Below are 23,072 nucleotides of genomic sequence, written 5' to 3'. Positions count from 1 at the left end.
ATAATGCATATCGATTCAGCTCGTCGCGAAGAACCTTGTACATATATTTTATACCAATTTAAGAACAGCATATTAAAAAAGAGCTGAAGATTTTTTTGTCATTTTTCAGTTAAAATTATTGTACTTGCACTAATAGTTTCAATATTCACACGAATAATGTCATAATAGTGAAAATGCATTAAATTGTTTTATATAAATAAGAAAAATGCATAAAGTCAATAACTGGATGCTGAAATTATATTTTAGATTATTCTAACAGCACCTTGTATATACACCTTCCAGCTTCGAAACTCAATATCATCATCAACAAAGAAAAATTTGCTCTAGGCGCTACAGGCAGGGCCCCAACAGCACCCGTGGCGCTTTGGGTGCCGGGACGCCTGCGGCGCTAGACAATCGACGCCGTCGCCGTACAGTGACACCCTCGAGCACTGTGCCCGTTTTTATTAGAGTTGTGTTATTATTTAACAACTGTTATTCATAACGAAAGTTTATAGCCTGAGGATTGTTTGATATATAATTGTATAATATTCCATACATCACATCATGTAAAACATAATACAGGGTATTAAGTATATGTAAAACCACGTACTTATTTTTAAAGCGAATATCATAACATAAAAAATTTTAACGTGTATGTGCTGATTCCAAATGAGAAACTATTTACTGAGATTTGTACTGAATTCAATCTAACTCTATTCAAGATAAGTACAACGTAAAAACCAATAATTCACACAATTTACTTATACCTGGGACAGTCTATATATTAAATGATACCACGAAACTTGGGCAGTACTTATCTGTTAACACCGTGTAAATTCAATTTAACATCATCATTTTCATACTAAAAATGTTGTTACTATTTGTTCCTTTAGGTTTAAGAATAATAAGAAATTCTATTTGGACAAATCAGGTGAAAAAGGTGGATGTTCAATGAACTTCTCACTCAAAAGTTCAACTGTCCGCTCTGTAGTTTGATGCATTATCCTGATGCAGCATTAACCCTCAAATTTCGACTGACTCAGAGCTGCAGGTAGGAATAGCTTACAGTAGTATATATGTTCCATCACCTGTTATTATTCGAGAAAAAATACGATATCCACCATTTTTTAACATTTCTAACTACGAGGGTTTTTTTTAAATCTCCGATCCCTCCATACAGGTATAAGAAAGCGGGCATGCGCTGTAGGCAACTGCGGAGCTCTCGCACTACACACTCCGCCATTGTTGACATTCAGGTGTCAGTCGGCGTTGTGCTACAGCCACGTAAACATGTACGCCATTATTGATGCCAATGCCAAGAGTGGCGAAGTATGATTCTGAAGGCCATAGTGCTGCAGAAATCCATCGGAGAATGAGTCGTGTGTATGGGGAAACTTCATGAGTGATGGTGTTGTGCGTGAATGGTGTCGAAAGTTTAAAGATGGCTGAAATGATGGGCGTGAGGAAGGGAGCAAATGACGCAAATCTGTCGTTTCAGATGACCTGGTTCTCAACGAGTTGTCAGAATGGTAAAGAAAACCGCAGAGTCACCATTACTGCTTTGTCTACAGAATTTCCAGATGCAACTCTTTGAAGAGGGTAGTGAAAAGCTTGTCCACAGATATGAAATGTATCAATCTCTTCTGTGATTATGTCGAAAAGTACCAATCTTTTGGTAATAAAATTATTGTTTTATATGAACTTGTTTTCTATTTATAGTCTAACGGAGGTTGAAAAAAATACGGTTCTCATAATATTTCTCAAGAGATTCTCACTCGTCTTTCAGAAATCATACAGCCCTCGTATAACTGCCAGTATTTATATATAAATTTCAAGGTACGTTGAAAACTTAGCTTGTGTTGTGTAGTTTTGTATTATTTATAACAATTTCATCACTATACCAAAAAAATTTCAAGCTTCAGGCTATCCTTTTATCAGTCCTCTTTTACGAGGTTAATATTTCTATAGAAACAGGGTTTTTTCGGTAGTCAACTACTCTGTTCTACTCCTTAATGAGATGGTTTATAATATGAACGTCTTCAGGTATAAAAAATTGTTTATTGAAAGACTAACTCATGGAGGTACCCAGGTACCTCGGTTATTGAAAATTTTTGCAACAAATGGGTATCGACGAAGATTGCGTACAGATGGAATTTAAAGAAAACGGCGTACAGCCAGACAGGTTGATGTTGGACGACCCTAACCTAACCTAATTTAAGCTACCTTAACCTAACCTAACAAATTTTTATTCATCAAAATATGTGGGCTATAATTCAAATGTTATATCCGCTGTATTACTTTTTAGTCCGTTACTCTAATTTATATACGAGGGTTATGCTATAAAAATGTTACTATTAAGTTACAGAGCTGATATTGTTCAGTTTTTCTAGATAGTCTTCATCACTCTACACACTTTTGCCACTTCTCCGGAAGCTTACGGATGCCATTTTCTTATAAAGAAGGGTGTTCTAAACCGAATTCGTTTAATATATACATTGTTAACCAAGCTGTACGGTCTGTCGTTGTCTTGCAGCAATATCTCAATTCTGATTAGAATATCGCTTCTCAAAACACGGTACACAACATCTTAGACGCGTGTTTATTCTCCGGAATATAGTGGTTTATCCAAGTCTCGTCTATTATTAATTAATATTTGGTGCAATCAATTTTCTCTTTTATACCACTACAGGAGACACCAGCGTGTGAATTTTTGTTTGAATTAAGCAGTTTTGGCTGGTTATAAGTACACTAAAAAACGAGGTTATGTAGTACGCTTCGGAACAGACCAGTCTAACATCCAGTGAAGCAACTTTAACGACACTAAATTTGTCGCGCGTTTATTCAAAAATTTCGGTGCATATTTTAAGCACCCTTGTTCTTAGTGAGTTTTATGTAATCACTAAGAATTTTTTGGCTGTTTATGTCAAATGCTTTAAGTCAAAAGCTGGGGATGGTTCTTGGTTGTGTACTCTTTGTTCACCTGTCATATTCTCGTGTATCAAGGATGAGGACTTGTCTCATCCTCTTCAAATATCAACAGGCAAGTTGTACGCAATTTTCGCGACACCATTTACGCAAGGATTGAAATGATCCCGAATTATTCCCTTTTAAGAATACATACATTTGTTAGCATGATCCAACTTTATGAAGTTACATACATCGTTTCATTTCATTATATGTATATATATATATTATTTTAAATTTCATTAATTTCTCATTTCTTAGACCTTTTGACATATCAATGCTTCTAGATGTACATGTTTCTTGGTCTTTACTATTTTAAAATTAGTTTTTTTAAATAATTTTTGATAGATAAAAAAATTTATTGATAAAAAAATATTATTTCATGGTTCGTTAATGCAGTTTTATTTTTTATCGTATTGATGACCTTTTAGACTATTTTTTAAATAATAAGATGTCTGCCCCATGTATACAGCGTTACAATTAACACAAGGCACTTGATATATAATATTACTTTTTTTGTTTTTTTTTGGTGTTTTAGATTTTAATTTTGTGAAATATTTGGATAACGTTTTATGTCCCTTATGACTTATACTAATATCATATTGGTTCTCAAGATATTTGACCTTCAATTTATATCATCCTATGTCACAAAAAAGATCAGTGATAATAAGTGGGCTGATAGAACTATCCAACTATCAGATCTTGTGTTTAGATGATTAGCTATTCAAAAAGCAAAAACTGCATTGAAAGAAAATAATTATCCGAAAAAAATAATAAACATCATATTCAAAAAAAGGTAATCAGACTACTACAATCAATTAAAAAACAAAACTGAAACGAAACATCAACACATAAAACATTTTTCCTTACTATATTTACAAGAACTTTCCCAACAATTATTTCACTAAATTTAAATCTAAAACACCAAAAAACAAAAAGAAGTAATATTATATATCAAGTATTAATTGTAATGCTGTATACAAGATTCAAAATTCTTGGAATAGAATCTAATACACGAAAAAGAAACTTTTAGAAATGGTTGACGAAGAAGCTATAAATGATAAAAAAGATCTAAATAATTTATAACTCCATTTTGTAAATTCTAATAAAACTACAAATAATTCAATTGATTAAGTACAGCTACATGTTTGAGATTTAAGGACTGAGGAAAAATTAATTTTTCTTATTAGAAAAAATTCCTATTTTGATTTTATTCTTATTTTGATGTTCCTGATGTAGGTGATCTATTGATTGATGAATACCATTTTGATAAAGACTGAAGTCTTTATCTCAATCTCTCAAAAATATAGGGATGTGGTAAACCCATCTCTATAAACCGTTTCAGCTCAGTCTCGGTATCATTTCTCATTCTCCTCGTTCTCATTATTAGGCCGTTCTTATACACAAAACGGTTAGGAATTTGCTGCGGGATATATTCGAGAGCTTTCGTATAGGCCAGAATATTAGGGTTGTTATCCTGAGAGAGGATTAATATATAAATATAAATAATTTTTGATCGATTTCAGGAATGCTAGAAATTTTCGGTTACAAAATTATAATGAATCCTAATAATCTTAGAAAAAAGATAAATTGGCTGAGAACTAACAACGAAACTTCTCTATTTTATTAAAAATATCATTTGCCATAAATCAAGAACGCCAACGCTAAGCGGCCAACAGTTTGAACAACTACTGTAAATTTGTCAATTTTGTTATTGTCGTAATACAGTTTTGTTCAAATTTAATTTGTGCTATCATTATTTTTAATTTCATTGCCAATTATGTTATTTATAAAAAATTTAAAGACGTTCTTGATTTATTGCGAATTTTTGATTTAAAATTTTGAACACCCTATATATCAGCAACTAGGCCCCTTAAGGGTGCGTATTCCTGTATCAAAATGAATAATTTATTGAGATCTCTCTGTGGCAGAGCGTTGTCGGCTGAATATAGAAACACCCTGTATAAAAAAGTGTAAAGATACAGAAATAATATTCGTTGTACAAAAAACTAAAACTGTTAAACTAATTTTCATCGTAGCTTTCGAAAATTTGTAGGCACTTGTTATAGCGTGGTACAAGTTTTTGTATGTCTTCTTTGTAGAAGGTTCTCGCCTGTGTTTTCAACTACATGGTAATAAGTTCTTTCAGCTCTTCATCATCGTTGAAATGTTAACCAGCATGAAAAGATTTAAGGTGTAAAAAAAATGAAAGTCGCTAGGAGCGAGGTCTTGGCTATATAAAGGATAATCAAAGATTTCCCAGCCAAATTCTTGTAGGAGTGGTCTGTTCTGTATAGCACGAATTGGATGCTACAAACACGGATTCGATATCTTTTTTAGTTACTAAGTAATATTTTTGTTTAAATTCTACAATAAACATATGCAAGGAAAAATGTTTCAAAGTTATTTTTTAACACATATTAGAAGATTACAGCAATCTTATATATTGATTTAATCAACAATTTCGCGGACTAACTCAGATGATTGTTGTTTATTACAATTGAAATATGTCTTCGATTTTTCCTTTGAATTAAAATCTGAAACTGCCAGTTTGGATACCTTGGAAAGACTAATGTTTTGACGCTCTGATCGTTCAATTCCTAGTTAGAGTTACTGTAATATAAAATAACTAAAATATCTATGTCTTCAGCAACAATCACGACTGGCTTCTTGGCGCTTTCTATGTCAAATACTGTTTGTACAATCAAAAAGTTATCATATTTCATGTTCATGTTTTATTTTCTTATTATTATAATCTATAATTCAATCCTCTGCAGCGTTTAGTCCTAAATTTGTTTTTATTTGTTCAATTCTTTCCACACATCTTTTATAATAACTTTGTCATAGGTTCTTCTGAAATATATAAAGACTACAAGCCCATTTCTGTTATGTTTCCAATTATTTATATTTACATTTTTGGTAATACATCTTGTCGACCTTCTTGCTTTAAGTCCCTCAGATTTTCGAAGTTTATCACTTAAATGTGTTTCTTATATGCCATATTTAGTAACGTAATTAGTATTTGGGGACACGGCTAAGTACAGCAAAAAAAGCGTTACGGACGTACTATCTTTTTCTCGAAGCAGTTAAGGCCGTTTTCAACCCCCTATAACTTTCTTGTGGATCAAACTAGATGCCTAGTAACCAAGTAAACATTGTATAAACACTATATATTTCAATTTGAGCTAGTAGTTTAGGAATTATAACGAGTTAAAGTTTTTAATTTTGGTACTCAATGACTGACCGATCATCAAAACTCTAGGTCACTTCTAGTAGACATAGAAGCTTCAAATTTTGAATACAATTAGTGTTTAGTGAATAAATTACGAAAAAACTGAAATATTTTACAATTTCAGTCTATTTTAATATATACACAATGACTTTGTAGTCACATAGAATATATGAAAAATATAAATCATTAAACGTTAATGGTTCTATCGGTGCAAAAAGTCACAAGCTTTCAAGATATCCCCCCAAAAATGAAACTATTGCATTTAATTCTATGCAAATGGACCCCGTCGACCAATCCACCTATGGAAATATGTTATTAAGATGATTTTTTATATTTGGGAAGTGGAGAAATTCTAAGTATCGCTGACTATTTAGGTTATTATGAAAAAAAAATGTGAACCTATTAAATTATTACCCGCTATTCCTGCCCCCACATTAAAACAAAATTGATTCTTTTTTGAATTGTAGCATGAGGATTTTCATCTGCCCATAAATCTTAATTATGGGAATTAATAAAACCATCTCGTGTGAAACCAGCTTTATCAGTGAACAGTATTTTTCCAACAAATGTATTATCAGTTCGTTGTTTATCTAGCAACCAACGAGCGTAGGCCAGTCTTACTGGATAATACTTTACTTCCATTGAATGCACTTTCTGGATGATAAAGGGTTAAAGAAGTTGCTACTGAAGAATCCTATCAATAACGCATTTTGCTCTGAAGCAATAGTTATAGTTGGTTGTTGACCTTCGAAACCATTTTTCGGTAGGACTAAAATATTATTTTATAAAAACTAATGGAAACTAGTTCACTTAATTAATTTAATATAGACAAACCTGTTTCCCGTAAGCTGGGATCTACCCGATCAAAAGTTATACAGTCGGTTATAATTCTGCTCGGAAAGCGTAACTTTTGATGAGTTACCAGAAGCCAAATCATACATCGAATGCATGTTGGCATATACGATGTGATAATTATTGATGACAGGCTTTGAAAAGATTGTTTTAATACCTCCTGTAGGTATTTACAATAATAAGTTTATGATCATTTTCTTCAGAATGTCTCTTTATGGCGAACGATTTGCTTGGTATGTACAATGATCTAAAACTCTACATATAACCCTAAATATTATCGAGCTCAACATTGAGTACCTTTTTGTTGAAAAAAGATTGAAAAATTGATTTTTGTAGTTTTTAGATTGTACAAGTTGTGCCTTTAAAAGTCATGGATTGTTAACCATTAGGCATGAGCCGCCTCGGGCCTTCAGATAGTAATGTAGAATTATTTATTGCGTCAAACGTAAAAATTCATTATGTTCGAATGTATAATTTAGAAAATATAATTAAATATGAGTTCTAATTTCCCAACAACGCATAACAAAATTTTTTTGATGTCACGGCATTATTTTCATCTATTCACTCCCGAATATTTTGCATCAAGTCCCTGATACACCCAGTATCATTTTTTTATTCCCACTTGAATTATTCTTGTATTTTCGCACAATTGGGGTAACTAAAATGTCTTCTATCATTTTTTCCTTATCGTATAAACGTTCTTGGAATTTAAAAGGATAGTAAAACAATTAAATTATTTCAAATAATATTTTATTAAATACATCATATAAGTAATATATTACAATAGTAAAGTGGTCGATCCAACTAAATTTTTAGAAGGATCACAGCCGATTAGATCTATTTTGAGATCAGTACATCTGCTCAAGAAATAGTTACAGATATAAAAAACGATAATTGATGAAAAATTTTGTTAATCATATTTGGAATCGTTCTTTACTAAACAACAGTTGATATTAATGTAACTATAAATCCACATTGCATCCAGAATGTATCCAATTATATTTTATGAGAAAATCAAACATACTAACCTCAGATATCAAATGTTTCAAACTTTTTACTAGATTTGTGATAAAAAAGTATGAGTTTTACTTAATAGTTCAGTAGATATAGAGAGAAATGCTTTATTCTCATAAAATTGTTACAATTTGAAGATAAAAGCTTGTAAAAACTAATAAACAATCATAACAATAACTAAATAAAAATACAAATAAAATAAAGTTTACAGAGCAGAAGGCGTTTTCTAGTAAATATGCCCTCAATTTATTACGAAATACAGGAAGAGGGGGTTTTTGATTTAATTTCAATTGGCAAGGGATTGAGTATTTTTGGCATTGTATAATATTGAGCCGTTGACTTATTCCGAACGTGGACTTGGTCAACGTCCTTTTTGAAATTGGAGAAGCATGCTTACGAATTAGGCAATCGGATTTAAAGATAAATAAGAAAGGAATATTCAGAATTTTTCTTTCAAAGAAGTCTCTGCATTGAGTAGTGCAAGATATAATCGTGAAACAAGCTTTGAAATAAAAATATAGTGGAGAAATTTATTGTACATTAATCACTATTATACGACACTCATGGGATATTTTAAGCATTTGTTCCTATAGAATCAATCATAAATGACAGATCTGTCAATCGTTATTCTTTATCGAAATCCCTACATACATCATTTGAACTGACATTTTGAATGAAGTAAATTTACCTCAAATTGTTCACTTCAGTCTCTAAGTAAATTTAGTGAAGATAAAACTTGTTTTACGTAACTCTTGCATTCGGTGACAGGAAAACGATAGTGGGGGTGAAGAAATGATTAAAAAACGTGGATAAACCGGCATACAGATCCGCGCATATCACTTTTGGCGCCGTTGTGGAAATTTAAAATACCTAATACTTCAAATTTGTATTACATTCATACGAGAGTACGGATACAGGTTAAGTTATCTTCATTCATAAAACATGGTTAAACTAAAAAAACTGAAGTTTGAAAAATAGAAATATTTAAATTAATAAAGCTTTTGGCAATATACGAAAACGCAGTCGATACAGCGCTTAATATATAAAGCTCAGACAGGGAAAAACGCTTGTCCGCTCATTGGCTCGTTGACAGCCAAATTTCAAGCTGAAGCATGAAAAAAATCAATTGTTAGAACTTACAGAATTCATATTATCACGTTACACTAAAAATATAATTCTTATTTATTTAATGTCGCATCAACTACAAGGTTATTAGCGACATGTCAGTTGTTCACAATTTATGATACAGTTGAGTGTCTTTTAGATATTTGATCAAGTCTGCGGTATTACAATTATTGTTCAGCATCACGGAACTTTCGTCTAGATCTACTAAAATGGACAGTAGCTCTCTGAGAAAGCTTTACTGGCTCGACTCGCCGTGAAAAGATTAGCAAGACTGAGATAAGTATGATTGAATCACTAAACCACCATTCAGACTGTAGGTTTTCTGTCCACTTAACGTAGTTGAGGCTAGAATCCCAAAATTCTTGGAAATCAGTTAATCCAGTCATCATTCCATCAATCTTGACCGTAAACCTCTACTGCGAATAAGAATGTTCGCTCTGAAAATCATTTCCAGTAATCGTTTAAGGGTCGCTTAAAATTGAGGTTGGTCAAAAAATACAATAAACATTGCAAATACAAGAAAAGTTTGTTAAATTATAGTGAAGCATTAAATTTTTTAATCCCGAGTACTTATTCCTTTTTTATTGTTCTTGACTATAGGTCTGCTCAAAGAAAAACTCATTGTTTTGAGTGAAAACCCAGATAGTTTGATCGATATCATCAGGCTTTTGATAAGAAATTCACTTCAACGTTGACATAATTGTAGCAGCTCTCTTAATCACATAGAAAGTTATCTCCATAGGAAAGATACGACCATACTCACATAAAAGGCTTAGAATATTCAAGAAAAAAATATTTGAAGTAAAATGGACCATGAGGAAGAATAAATAGAAAAATCATTTTTAAGAGTGGTGGAAGCAATCTGATTCAGGTTAATACAGCAAAGACCAAGACTGCTGTTTTTACAAAGATGGCTGGAACTGCAGGTCAGGATTTGGTCCTGTCTCCTGGTCACCTGGTCGATTTAGTCAAGGCAGCTTCACAAAAAGCTACATACTCTGCAACAGCTCCTAATCTTCTACAAGTCTCAGATATTGAATATTGCTCGCACATTTGAAGCTCGTCCTTAGCATTCCCTGAGGATGCTCGACCCAATACAGAAAAAAGTATAGAATAAAGGTCGCAGACCTGACTCTGTTTTACCGATAAAACTACGGCAAATGCTCTTCCGAGTTGTCTAATACAATCCCACCTAGAGCAGTTTTTTCAAGACCTATTCGACAAGCAAACATGGCTTATGAACACCAAGTTTGACTCTAGATGCCCAGAACATCAATTTACCAGAGCTTATTTCTTTGGAGAAGTGGATTACAGCCTACGGAAGATCAACATCCACAGGCATCCCTCACGGCAGACACCACTCGAATTACTCTTGTGCTTGCTTTTTTTATAAAAAAAGAATAAAGAAGCAGAATTGCAGCACTGAGACATACCAGTAAAGTTCTTTTCCAAGAGACATGTGGCAAAGGAACGTAAACGTAGAACAGCTTGGAACGTACACAGAATGACCATGGACACGATGACCTTTAGGAAGACCTCCAAAAAGATGGATGGATTCATGGAAATTAACATCTGAAGGATGACAAGTTGGAAACTACAGGCCTAATGCCTACAATACGTTGAAGAAGAAGAAATTACTAATAATTTTCCACCAAGATCAGTGCCAAGTGCCCTCGAAACATTTCCAAAAAAAAACTTTCTATATTTCTCATCCAGCAATTCGAATAGGGAATACTGGCTTCAAAAAGGCAAAGTCCGCCATTAGGTTCCCTTTATTTACAAGGTGAGGATGAGTATTCCAAAAATTGACTTCATATCAGGCGTTTTGCTGCAATTACTTTATTTTTCAACACAATCTTTTTTAAACTCTACATACGATTCCCTACAGCAAATTTTCAATTCTTTCAAATCCTTTAAAAAATAGCCCTCTGCTTTTCCGGAATACAGTATTTTGAAATCCCAATAGACGGAGAACTTTAAGGATACTTTTTACGTCTGAAAAGTCACTCATTACCCAATGTTTGTATGCTTGATAGGGTGACGATTTACTGAGACCTGAAAGACTTTTTGTCCCCTTTCCTCTACTCAGTTTCCAAGAACTGTGCATAAAAATAATAGTTTTTTTATCCCTATTTATTTATAATTAATTAAAGGATATCTGTCGGATTCAGTTTTTCAGATTTATTCAGTATGCTTGCAGGTGCCGAACTCTTAGAGCTTTAGTGCTAACAATACTTTCGATTCTCAATATATTTTCTTTCGTTTGTAACATTTCTTTTGTCTATAGCATTTCAAGACGTATTGATTATATTTATTACCTCTTTAATTCAGATAAAGAACCAGACAAATCTTCTCCACATCTCAAGATCTTCTGGATGCCATAAAGTGATACGTACAAGGATGGTGCCAGACGTACCTGGCCTGATCTAGAGGGGGCGGTATTTGAAAAATACAATCTATACAGCACATGTATTGAGTTTGAAGTCGCCACGTTGTTTAGTATTTGTTGGCAGCTACCAATAGTGAACGTGTTCAGTGAATTTATCATCGTTATGTGATACAATCTTTTAATTTGAAAGACCTTAGTCAAATAAGATAAAATCTGAGCTAGATTCTACTCTGGGTGAGACTGCTACTTCGCTATTAACGGTAAAATATTGGTTAGCACACTTTGAACGAGGACGTACGACCAGCGAAGACCAGCATCACAGTGGTCGACCAGAAATTCACGAAGCGGTACTGGATGATCGTTTACTGGAAGTGCGCGAGCTAGCAGACATAGTAGGCATTTCAAAAAATGCGATACATGGATGTTAACTTAAAAGTTGAACATGTGTAAGCTGTGAGCAAAACGGGTGCTGCGTTTGCATACAATGGAACAAAAACTGCGCCGGGAAGATGTTTCGTTTTCATCGAATGTTTGGCAATGTTTCACCAAAATTTTTGCGCCGTTTTATAACCATGGATGAAACGTGGGTCATTCACTTCACACCCGATACAAAAGAACAATCAAAATAATGGACTGGAAAGGGAGAACCGGCCCCAAAGAAGGCAAAGATCTTTCCATGCGCAGGCAAGGTTATGGCGTTCGTTTTTTGGGATGCGCATGGGATAATTTTTATTGTCTATCTTATAAAAGGAAAAACTATCAACATCGAGAATTATGCGAGTGTATTGCAACGTTTGAGCGAAGAAATCGAGCAAAAACAGCCGCATTTGGCTAAGAAGAATCAAGACAATGCACCTGCTCACACATCTGTTATTGCAATGACCAAAATTAAAGAATCAAAGTTTGAATTGCTACCTCATGCAACTTATTTGCTAGATTTGGCTCCCTCAGAATATTTTCTGTTCCAAGACTTGAAAAAATAGCTTAGTGGTCAAAGATTTTCCAACAATGAAGGTGTAATCTCGGCAGTTAATATCTATTTTTAAAAGTTTGACGTTTCTTATTATAAAAACTGGGAAAAGTGAATGGAACTAAATGAAGATTTAATTGAAAAATAAATATGTTTTCACCAAAATTTTTGTGTTTTTTTTGTTGGGCCAGGTACTTCTGGAAACATCCTCTTATACGCGCAATTATGCTAACACAGCCCATAATTGATAGTTGTTTGACTTCTTCAATGAAGTTTTGATTCGTTTGTGAACAAATACAAGTATTTGATGAACCCACTTGTTTAAATGATAATAAATATTATTAATTAAGTCGAAAAAAGCTTGTTTACCATCTAAGTAGTCAAAGGCTTCATCAAATCGAATGAAAAAGAATATTAACTATGTCTGTTAGGGATATTATTTCCAATAACATTATTATGTTGGCAATTAAAATTTTTTTTAATGAAAATCAATGAGATTTTATAGTTACATTCTCAAAACAATTTGCAATTATCCGAATCGAGGATAATTTTTCTAAAATAATTAGAATTCTTCATTTATATAACTGCAATGATTGTCTGTTAGTTGGAATGGAAATGAATCAACCAGGTAGAACTCTTCTGATGAACAGGTACTCGGAAAATTGTTGACCTTCAACACCTCCTCCATTGCTAGCTGCTATCTTGAAACCGGCGTTTAAAAGTCTCGTTATCACTTGCACCGAATTCAATTTGCAGTAGCCGTTTAGAGGAAATCTGAAATAAAATTATACTATAATAAGAAAAAAGGAGGAAAGTTGCTTCAATGGTGTCAAAGTAGGTCAAAGTAGCACGTATTCAAGAAGTATGTTACCCAGAGTCATTGGTAATCTATTATAAACTGATTAACCTTTAACCGCTATCCTGAAAAATTTTCACACTCTCACTACCATCGGTATGAGATACGGCTATACATAATATGTGGTATTACCCATATTTTTTTTTTCGAAAATTGAAACTACCTTTTTTGTTTTGTTCTTTATTTATTAATAATCGCAAAACCAAAACCAAAAAGCCTAAAATAAAACATCTTAAACAAACAAAATAAATGGATGAATTTTATATGTATACTTTCTTATTTTTCTCGATTTTTTACACAATTGTTACCAATTTTTTTAACATGATCCAAACAAATTGGTTTATCGCATTCTTGACAAACAAAAAATATCTTCCGCTTCAATTTTTAGGGGCATAAAAAACAGGTCTTTTTAGTCTGCAGTCGCTCATCGTTTGTATCTTTTTCTTGGGGATCATCTACTATTTGCAGTAGACACTCTATACGATTTCTTAGCTCTCTTGGTAATCTAAGGTTGTCATTATATCGGTGTTGCATGGATGGCGATTAGATTTTTTGCCAGTATTTTGAGGAACTTGGGGTGATTTATTGGTTCGTAATTCTTTGGTATGAAATGTAGGCGTTGATTGAGATCATCATTTGTAGGAAAACAGCCATGGGCCATCTGCGAGTCCTCCTACAACCATTTCTGGCTTTCCAGTATCTGGGTCATCTTTTGGAGAATGGTGAGAAAATTAGCAAAACAGTCTTATTTTTCTTAGGAACATGGGAAAGCAGAGTAATGTTTTCTTTGGATCCGTATAATTTACTACCGATTTCTTTCTTTTTGCCTGACAAAAAAGAGACCGGAATCATCGGTTTGTTCTTTTTCAATGTACCCAAAAATGTTAATTCTCTGTTTTGTGATTCTGTCACAAGTTGTAAACTGTTAAAACAATTATATGCTGTCACGTTTCTGTTGGTCTTTTCTATGGGCTTTACTAACCTTACCACAGACCACAGAGTGAGAGCTTGCAATTTTTTTTCTTTTGCTGATAATCCATGACGATCCGAACTTTTTCCACAATAAATGTAAGCATTATACAAATAATTATTTCTGGCATCTGTGAGGCACATAATCTTTATGCCATATTTGGCAAGCTTTTTTGGCATGTACATTACGAGTCCGCATGGGCCACTAGGCTCTCATCCACGCAAACAAATGTCTTCAAGGAAAAGTTTTTTGTGAATTATCAATAAACTTCCTAAATAGAGATGCAGCTCTATCTTCCTTCGTTCTCTCTGCTCTATTTCTGTCATTATTAAATCTCAGTGCGACTTAGAAAGTTTCAAACCTTCTTCCTGATATTGTACACCTAAATACAACACTTGCAGTGCCATCAGTAGCAAAAAAACTCTCTAAACTCTCTCTTCCTGCCTTAAAAACTTACACAGGTATGTAAGCAACCCAAAAAAAGCTCTCTTGTACTTTGTCCGAATTTGAGAAAGTTTATGATTTGTCCAATGCACAACTTCATGCAGCATATCTGCGCTAAATAGTAGTTCCCATACTTGCAGAGGACTTGCATTTTCTCCCAATGATTTTGCTCGATCTCGTAACCCGGGTAAACTCTTCACTAAGTTGTGACTACTTGTTCTAGAATTAACTGGAGGCGGTTGTTTTGATCTTTTCTTGCGTTTACCTTCTCACTTCCGTAAAAAAATCTTGTCTTCTTAGATTTTCTTCAAGTTCATTGTTTACTTCCTCATGTTCTTCTTCATTTCCGGATTGCTCCGATTCTGTATTATGCTCACTTTCAGAGACGTAACTTTTATCCTCGTCGCTTACGAAATTATTGTTTTCTTCTAGTTGATTCAAGCACCATTCCCCAAATTTTGGATCATCCGGATGCATCGACGATGGCCCCACCCTCTGTGACATCTTTATAGAAAAAACCCTAAAAAAACAAACAAAAATTCCAGCACTAACTTACACGTGTTATTCCACTGACTGCCAACGCGTTACTAATGTAAGGTCAGGTCAGCAAAAATTCATTTCAAAAATTAAGGCAGGAAATTCAACAACGGCGGTATGAGATACCGCTAGTTAGCGGTTAAAGGTCAAGTATGTTTACAAATATCAAATTCATTTAAAAATGGAATACAAACTTGCATAAACATTGTAGATGGAAGAAATAGCAGAAACTAAGTAAATAACTTTAATTTTTTGCTCACACTGTGTTCGAAAGTACAATTACATAGTTTGAATTCGACAAAACATTTAATGACTAGTTATTCGAGAAACTTCGTAGCAAATTGGATATAAAAATGGTCATATCTTTTTAAATACACTTTATAATTGCATATTGTAAGAACGAGGATGATAGGAGGAATCTAACTGTAAGAAAATATACCAGGTGTTGCAATTAAAAAACGTATCGCTATATTTTCCAGATAAAGAGCCCTGCGCTCTTTCGCGGCAGCCAAGAACTTTGTCTTATTCGCATTGAACGTATCACTTTTTCTTTTAATAAAACAAATATACTATTTTTGACCCACCCTATTAACCCTTCGTGAATAGATTTGGTCTTGCTGACCAAATCGCTCCTTTCATAACTAGTTATGTAAATAACTATTTCCTTTTCATAGTAATTCGAATAAAATAAGATCAAAACGTTTAAAAATACTTTCAAGATTCAATTAAAAATTAGTTAACAAATAATTCAATAATTTCACGAAGTTTCTTACATACTGAATAAGTTGGTGTCGGCCCGCCCAGAGAGGGAACGAGCTAAAATTAAGATAATTAGGAAGTGTTTATTTGGAAAACCTACTATGGTAAAGCAAATTTGACACCTAGGGTACCTAAAGCGCATTGACCTTCAAAGTTATTGCGCGTTTGCTATTCTTAGAATAATACTGACCTGATAACATGATGCGCATCTTGTTGATTCCAAGCAACCCCCGACCTGGCATCCATAACTGCTTGATTAGTTTCTGGAAAAACCTCATCGAGTAGAGATCTGTCTCCCGATAACATTATACGTTCTCCTAGATCCGGACTTACATGCAAAGCTACGCACTCGTACATTTCTTGTCCTAATCGGTTATTCTCAGTCGATTTGTGATGGTTATTTTCGTTTCCGGTAGATTGAGATTTGTGAAGAATCACACCGTTTTTTATCCTTTCCCTTTTTAGCTGTTCAAGATGTTTAACCATAGCTGCAAATCAATTTATTCGATAATAGCCATTAAAAACAATTAATAATTATATAACTTTATTACCAACATAAAAATACTAATTTATATTATTTATATTGATGCTTGATTATTTTTATAACGACAAGGGGATCTAGTAAGTCGATCTACAAATGTTTTTGTATGTTTGAACAGAATAATTCTGGTCGTAGTAGTAATTTTAGTGTTCAAACTAAAATATCAGTTGATAAGTTTGTAATTACACACAATTTAATGGCGCATTTCATATAATAATTAGTAGTCTTCTTCATTATTGAGTCCTGCCGAAGCATCTGCCAAAGTACTTTAATGTTGCTTATACAAGCTTGTTTTGATTGTTGTTTACTAAAAGCTAGATCAAATTTAATAAGAACGACCCAAGAATATTTGGTTTCCCATCAAAAGCTGACAGTATTTTTGATAGTCAGACTTTGTGAACACCATCAAGGAATTCGTGGATTTAGTAGTCATTTTCTGATCCAGAGAAGTTTACTATTTAGTGTTTTTAGTTTTTTTCTTTCTAGTGAAGGTTTTAAGGCAGGTCGTTTTCGGGTTCACATCAAGTTCCACCAATCCACACCACTGCTAGTATAGTAGAGTTTACTTTGAGCTTTGTCACAGAGTGTATGTTCAATACTCATACTTCCATTTCTGCTGTTCTAGAGGATAGTAGCTATGAACGAGGATAGTCCCAGAAGTACTTGACTTGACCTAGAGATGCCACGTTGTTAAGTATTTGTTGGCAGCCATCAATAATGAATTTTTTCAGTGAACTAGAATCTATTCTGGGTGAGACTCCTGCTTCGTTATCAACATTAAAATATTGGTTAACAGAGTTCAAAAGAGGCTGTATGACCTTCAAAGACCAGAATTGCAATGGTCGACCAAATGACTCCAAAAATGTTGAAGAAAATTTACGAAACGGTGCTGGATGATTGTTTACTGGAAGTGCGCGAGCTAGCAGACATAGTAGGCATTTCAAAAAGTGTGATACATGGCATGTTAACTTAAAAGTTGGACATGAGAAGATGGGTAAGATGGGTGCTGCGTTTGCACACAATTGAAAAAAAAAAACAGCGTCGGGAAGATGTTTCCATCGAGTGTTTGGCAATCTTTTACAGAATTAAAGCCGAATTTTTGCGCCGTTTCATAACCACGGATAAAACGTGAGTCCGTCACTTCACACCCGAAACGAAAGAACAATCAAACAATAGAACGAAAAGGGAGAACTGGCTCCAAAGAAGGCAAAGTTCTTTCCATCTGCAGGCAAGATTATAGCGTCGGTTTTTTGGGATGCGCATGGGATAATTTTCATTGACTATCTTATAAAAGAAAAATCTATCAGCATCGAGTATTATGCGAATTTATTTACGTTTGAGCGATGAAATCGAGCAAAAATGACCGTCTTTGGTTAAGAAGAAAGTGTTGTTTGGTCAAGACAATGCGCCTGCTCACACATCCGTTATTACAATGACCAAAATTGAGGAACTAAAGTTTCTACCTCATGCACCTTATACATCAGATTTAGCTTCTTCAGATTATTTTCAGTTCCTAGATTTGAAAAAATTGTTCGGTGGTCAAAGATTGTCCAACAATCTAGAGGTGATGTCGGCAGTTAACGGCTATTTTAGGAGCTTCACGATTCTTATTATAAAAAGGGTATCGAGCTAAAAGGATATTCAAAATTTTTGTGTTTTCTTTGTTGGAACATTCTCGAAATACATCAGGAGGCTGTCCCATCTACTCCTCTCGTATCTAATACTCCTTTGACAACTTCGTGTAAGGTTTCCACTAATCTCTGTTTGTTCATTGTGTTTAGTTAACACGATGTCAGGATACCGCATAAAATTCAAGCTCAAAATTGGGGAGAAAATAGGTTAAGACTAAATACAAAACCTTGTCTGATACAATAGCCTTAATTCCCATAACATCAACAAAGGTAAGAGTTTTATCTATCAAATCGAAAGAGTTGGTGGTGTAATGGTTTTTCGTTACAAATAACCACCCCTTTTGGTATTCGTTGAATCAAATTTACGATCCGTCTTAGGGATTATGGGATCTTCAATAAAAAATTCATATTCCAGCATTGAGAAACTTGATAATGTTTCAGTATGATCTTCTGGAGCTTGGAACAGAATCTTATTAATTAATTTCTTCACGGGCAAATGTTTTAAATTTTTTGGGTCTATAGCCAACTGATTCATTTTTTAATTATGCAATGAATTTCGAGTATTTGCTGATGTCTACGTCGTTACTTACTATTAGGGTGCCTTTCAGTTTTGTTTAAGTCGATCAAAGTGTTGAAGCCTTCCACATTTTTGATTTAGTTTCAAAGTAAGCTAGTAACACTCTTTATTTGTTGCTGTTTATGCCTTTTTTAGTACGCCACTCCATAAAAGAATTATATTCCTTTAAATACTGTTTCCTGGATTTCTCAAGATTCATCATAGTCGCTGCAGTTTCCGATTCAACAACATCTTCTGGTGTGTATTTCTTACCTACTCGATCAGGATGCTTTCGTTATGTCGCTAGTTCTCGCTGTTATTATTTTCATTTTTTGAAAAGAATAATGAAAAAAAATTGCTGGACTTTCGAGTCGTATACATAGATTCTTAGGAATTTTTAAATGGATATAAAGAGTGGAAGTTAGTGTGGTTATTATAATTATTTATGGGTGGTGACTATAGTTGGTTGGAAATTTAAGTTATTTATAATTTTCTCGATGTATTTTTGTCTGGATTCGTAAAAAATTGGAAATTTTTTCACTAGAGAGTGCTCGTATAGATAATACTTTGGAAATTAATTGACTATAAATCGACAGACTACCATGAAAACAAAGAACCTGAAGAAAATGTTACCGAAAATACAGAATACCTGCGTTGATTGTGATTTTTTTGCCAAAATTCAATCTACAAATATTGACAGAAGTTATTAAGAGCACCTTGACTAATATGGTGAAAGATATGCGTGCCATCACTAATAATAATACTACTCCCTTTTTAACTAGTCACAAAACAGATTTTCTTGAACGAATATCAAATGTGACACGTTACGGCACTTTTCTTAACGCAAAAGCGTGACAAAATTAACCGCTACGGCACTTTTTCCACGTTTGTTATAATTAAATTCTTTATAAATGCAAATTAATGAAAAAATATGATACTTACGAGTGATATCGAAATATTTAGCTTCTTCTAATAGTAAATCAAGATCTTGGAAGTTTTCAGGAATAAGTAATCTTGAATTACGCATGAAATTAAGTATATGTCTAAACATGCCACCATCTCTGTCTATAAAGTAGTGTTGTTTCAGTGAATCAAGAACAATGGGTATACTACCATTGAAAAGTTTCGCTAATTTAGATTCTGGGTATCTGAAAAGATAAACAAAAATTAGTTATAATTATAATTGTCTTTAGGAATTCTATCAGCAAATATGATCTCAAATAAATAAGAAAACCTTATACAGATTGAGTTTTATGTATGGAACGCCTCAATTATCTCGGAAACGGCTACAAGAGTCTTGTGATCCGATCGATATTATGGTGCTATCTACATTGTTATCAGATCTTACCTTTTTCCGGACAAATAATGAGAGTGTTATTTCAAATAGACCACCCTGTATATATTTCGCTCTAAAAATCCTTAAGAAATACTTATTATTTTTCATCTGATGTTTCCTATACCTAAATGTCATAATTCAACAAGAAACGTGTAATATCTTTAATAATTTATATCCTAACCGAAATCCCATAGAATCTAATGTCAGTAAATTAATGAAAAAGTTTAACGAAACTGGTTCAGTAAAAGATTTATCCAAATCCGGGCGCAGAAAACCTACAACAACTGAAGACAAATCTTTAGATGTTTATTTCCTGTTAGAAGACGCTCCACATTTGAGTACTAGACAAATATCCAGGGAACTTGATACATCGCAAACATCTGTAATGATAAGTATACAAAGTAACTTTGGTTCAAGAGTTGTCAGATGCTGGAAAAATTTTACAATCAAATACAATCAAATTTCTTAAGTAATGTTATGTTTATTTACATCCATATATGCAATGTTGTCATTACTAACGTCATTGAAGGTTAGAAAGGTCATATTACATACGCCCTCAATTTTGATCGAAATATGATGATTGTAAATAAAATAACATACAAACCTCGGTAGGAAGTTTCATTCTTGTCTCGAGATCGACGCTTCGCGTTATGGTTAACTGTATCTAATCTCTCGACAGTAACCAAATTCTTCCCACCTCGGTGTGTAATATACTATTTCGTAGTCTTCATTTGTGTATATTTAAACCTCATGTTATTTCAATTCAACCATAACAAAATAACAATGAAAGAAAATAATTATCCGGAGAAATGGATAAACAGGCACTAGAATCATTCAAAAACAAAACAGAAACGAAATATCAAAACATAAAACATTTTTCCTTGCCATATGTACAAGGAATTATTTCAATAAATATGATATTAGTATAAGTCATAAAGGACATAATACGTTATTCAAATATTTCACTAAAATAAAATCTAAAACACCAACAAAACAAAAGAAGTAATATTATATATCAAGTGCCTTGTACTAATTGTGACGCTGGCTACATAGGGCAAACTTCTCAGTACTTAGAAAATAGATTAAGACGTCATCAATACGATTAAAAAATAAAACTGCATTAACGAACCATGCAATATAAAAAATAACATAAATTATAAAGATTATAAAGATTCAAAAATTCAAAAAAAAGGGAATCTAATACGAAGAGAGTTTTTAGAAATGGTTGAAATTCATAAGAACGAAAAAGCTAGAAATGATAAAAAGGACCTAAATAATTTAAGTAAAATATATCTTTTAATTTCTAAATTCTAATAAAACTACAAATAATTAAGTATTTGAGATGTAAGGACTAAGGAAAAATTAATTTTTCTTATTAGAATAAAGTTCTAGTTTGATTTTATTCTTTTTTTAATAATTATGATGTAGGTGATCTGTTGATTAATATAAATACGCAAATTGCCAGTGTCAAAATCATATTTTGAGACTTGAAATTAGCCGAGACGTCAATATTTATCTTTCTTTTAAAAAATTTAAAAAAAAACTAATTTGAAAACAGAAGTGATCTGACATCAAGAACATTTAGAAATATAAATAATGTGCACTAGGCTATAGCAATTCTCCAAAATAGTTAAAACAATTATACTATACAAAACAACAAAAGATACTAAGAAAATTTAAGCTTAAATCGTATTAATTTTACGCCAAACTTCAACATAATAACATGATTAGTAAGGAAAAAGTTTCAGGTTAGGAGCTATGGTTTCACAGATAATGGTTTTAAAATTGAACAGGACTACTCTATTAGAATGCAGAACGTATGTAAAACGTAAAAATATGATTAGAATGTAGAATCAACAAAACGCCATAACTTATTTCTACCATACAACTAGAACTAGCACTGAGCATGTTGTTATTTTCACTGGGTTTGGGTTCTTTGTTGAGAAATGATGAAGTCCAAAGTTGACAAAATGTTCAGTTTATTGAACAGAGTTTCAGAATGTACCTTTTGAATCGTTTGACAAAACTTGTTTTGATTAACAAAACATATCAAAAAGTGCTTATCGCCTGCCAACTTAACTAAATTAAAAATTAACATGAACATGGTTACCAACTTTGACTCTATATAAAACAACATTGTGTGAGGTAAGGATGGGGATAGGTTGGGAAAGGTCGGGTCAGCTGTAAATTTGATCAATTCTCAATAAGTAAGGAAAAAGTTCCAGGCTAGGAGCTCTGCCTTCACAGACAATGGTTTTAAAATAGAACAGGCCTACTCAATTAGAATGCAGAACGTATGTAAAATGTAAAAATATAATTAAAATGTGAAATCAACTAAACTCCATAACTTATTTCTACTATACAACTAGAACTAGCACTGAGCACTAATAACAAACATTGACGCGAGCGACGATGTCGACTATCAAGGTTGAGTAAAATTCAGTAAACAAATGACGTCACTGAGGGGTACGCGCAGTGGGGTAGTGCGCATCAATATTTCAACAACTGTCAAGTCCAACGTCACATTGTATGTGTGTACGCTACCATTTTTAGAAATGTCACAATAGTGAAAGAAAGATATTAAAAAAAAATCATTTATTCAGATTCACAAACAATAATATACCGAATGTCTCAATCATTTGTTATTTGTTATCAACTTGAATTGTATCATTTTCCAGTTTAGCGATTCCCTGTTTAAGAAGTTCAGGCATTTCAGGTTGAAGAACGGATCGATCTTTTTCGATTTCCATTATAATATTATTTAATTCCATCTTGATTCTATCGTTGTCTGCTTCGAGTTCTTTTATCCTCTGTTCCAATCTCGCCTCTTCGGTGGCGTAAAGTTCATTAGTAGCATCGTCGAATTTGTTGCTTTCGATGAACGTTTCGGAAGATACTTCTCGCATGAAAGTGC

General features: G+C 33.2%; 1 protein-coding gene across 5 annotated transcripts in view; it reads right to left on the bottom strand.

Moving 5' to 3' along the window:
• Positions 1-7,766: 7,766 nt before the first annotated feature.
• Positions 7,767-23,072, bottom strand: part of LOC130896304 (BTB/POZ domain-containing protein Tiwaz) — a 74,167-nt gene continuing 58,861 nt past the window's right edge. For all 5 annotated transcript variants that reach the window (XM_057804306.1, XM_057804307.1, XM_057804310.1 and 2 more), the window contains 3 exons: positions 19,765-19,970; positions 16,285-16,582; positions 7,767-13,302 (listed from right to left, as the gene is read on the bottom strand). In XM_057804306.1, the coding sequence (XP_057660289.1) occupies positions 13,149-13,302; positions 16,285-16,582; positions 19,765-19,970 (658 nt within the window). In that variant the 3' untranslated portion in view covers positions 7,767-13,148. The remainder of the gene's footprint in view (positions 13,303-16,284; positions 16,583-19,764; positions 19,971-23,072) is intronic.

Source organism: Diorhabda carinulata, chromosome 7 (genome assembly GCF_026250575.1).
Source record: "Diorhabda carinulata isolate Delta chromosome 7, icDioCari1.1, whole genome shotgun sequence".
Lineage (NCBI taxonomy): Eukaryota > Metazoa > Arthropoda > Insecta > Coleoptera > Chrysomelidae > Diorhabda > Diorhabda carinulata.
The sequence above is the reverse complement of the archived record's forward strand: the minus strand, read 5'-3'. Positions and strand labels throughout refer to the sequence as shown.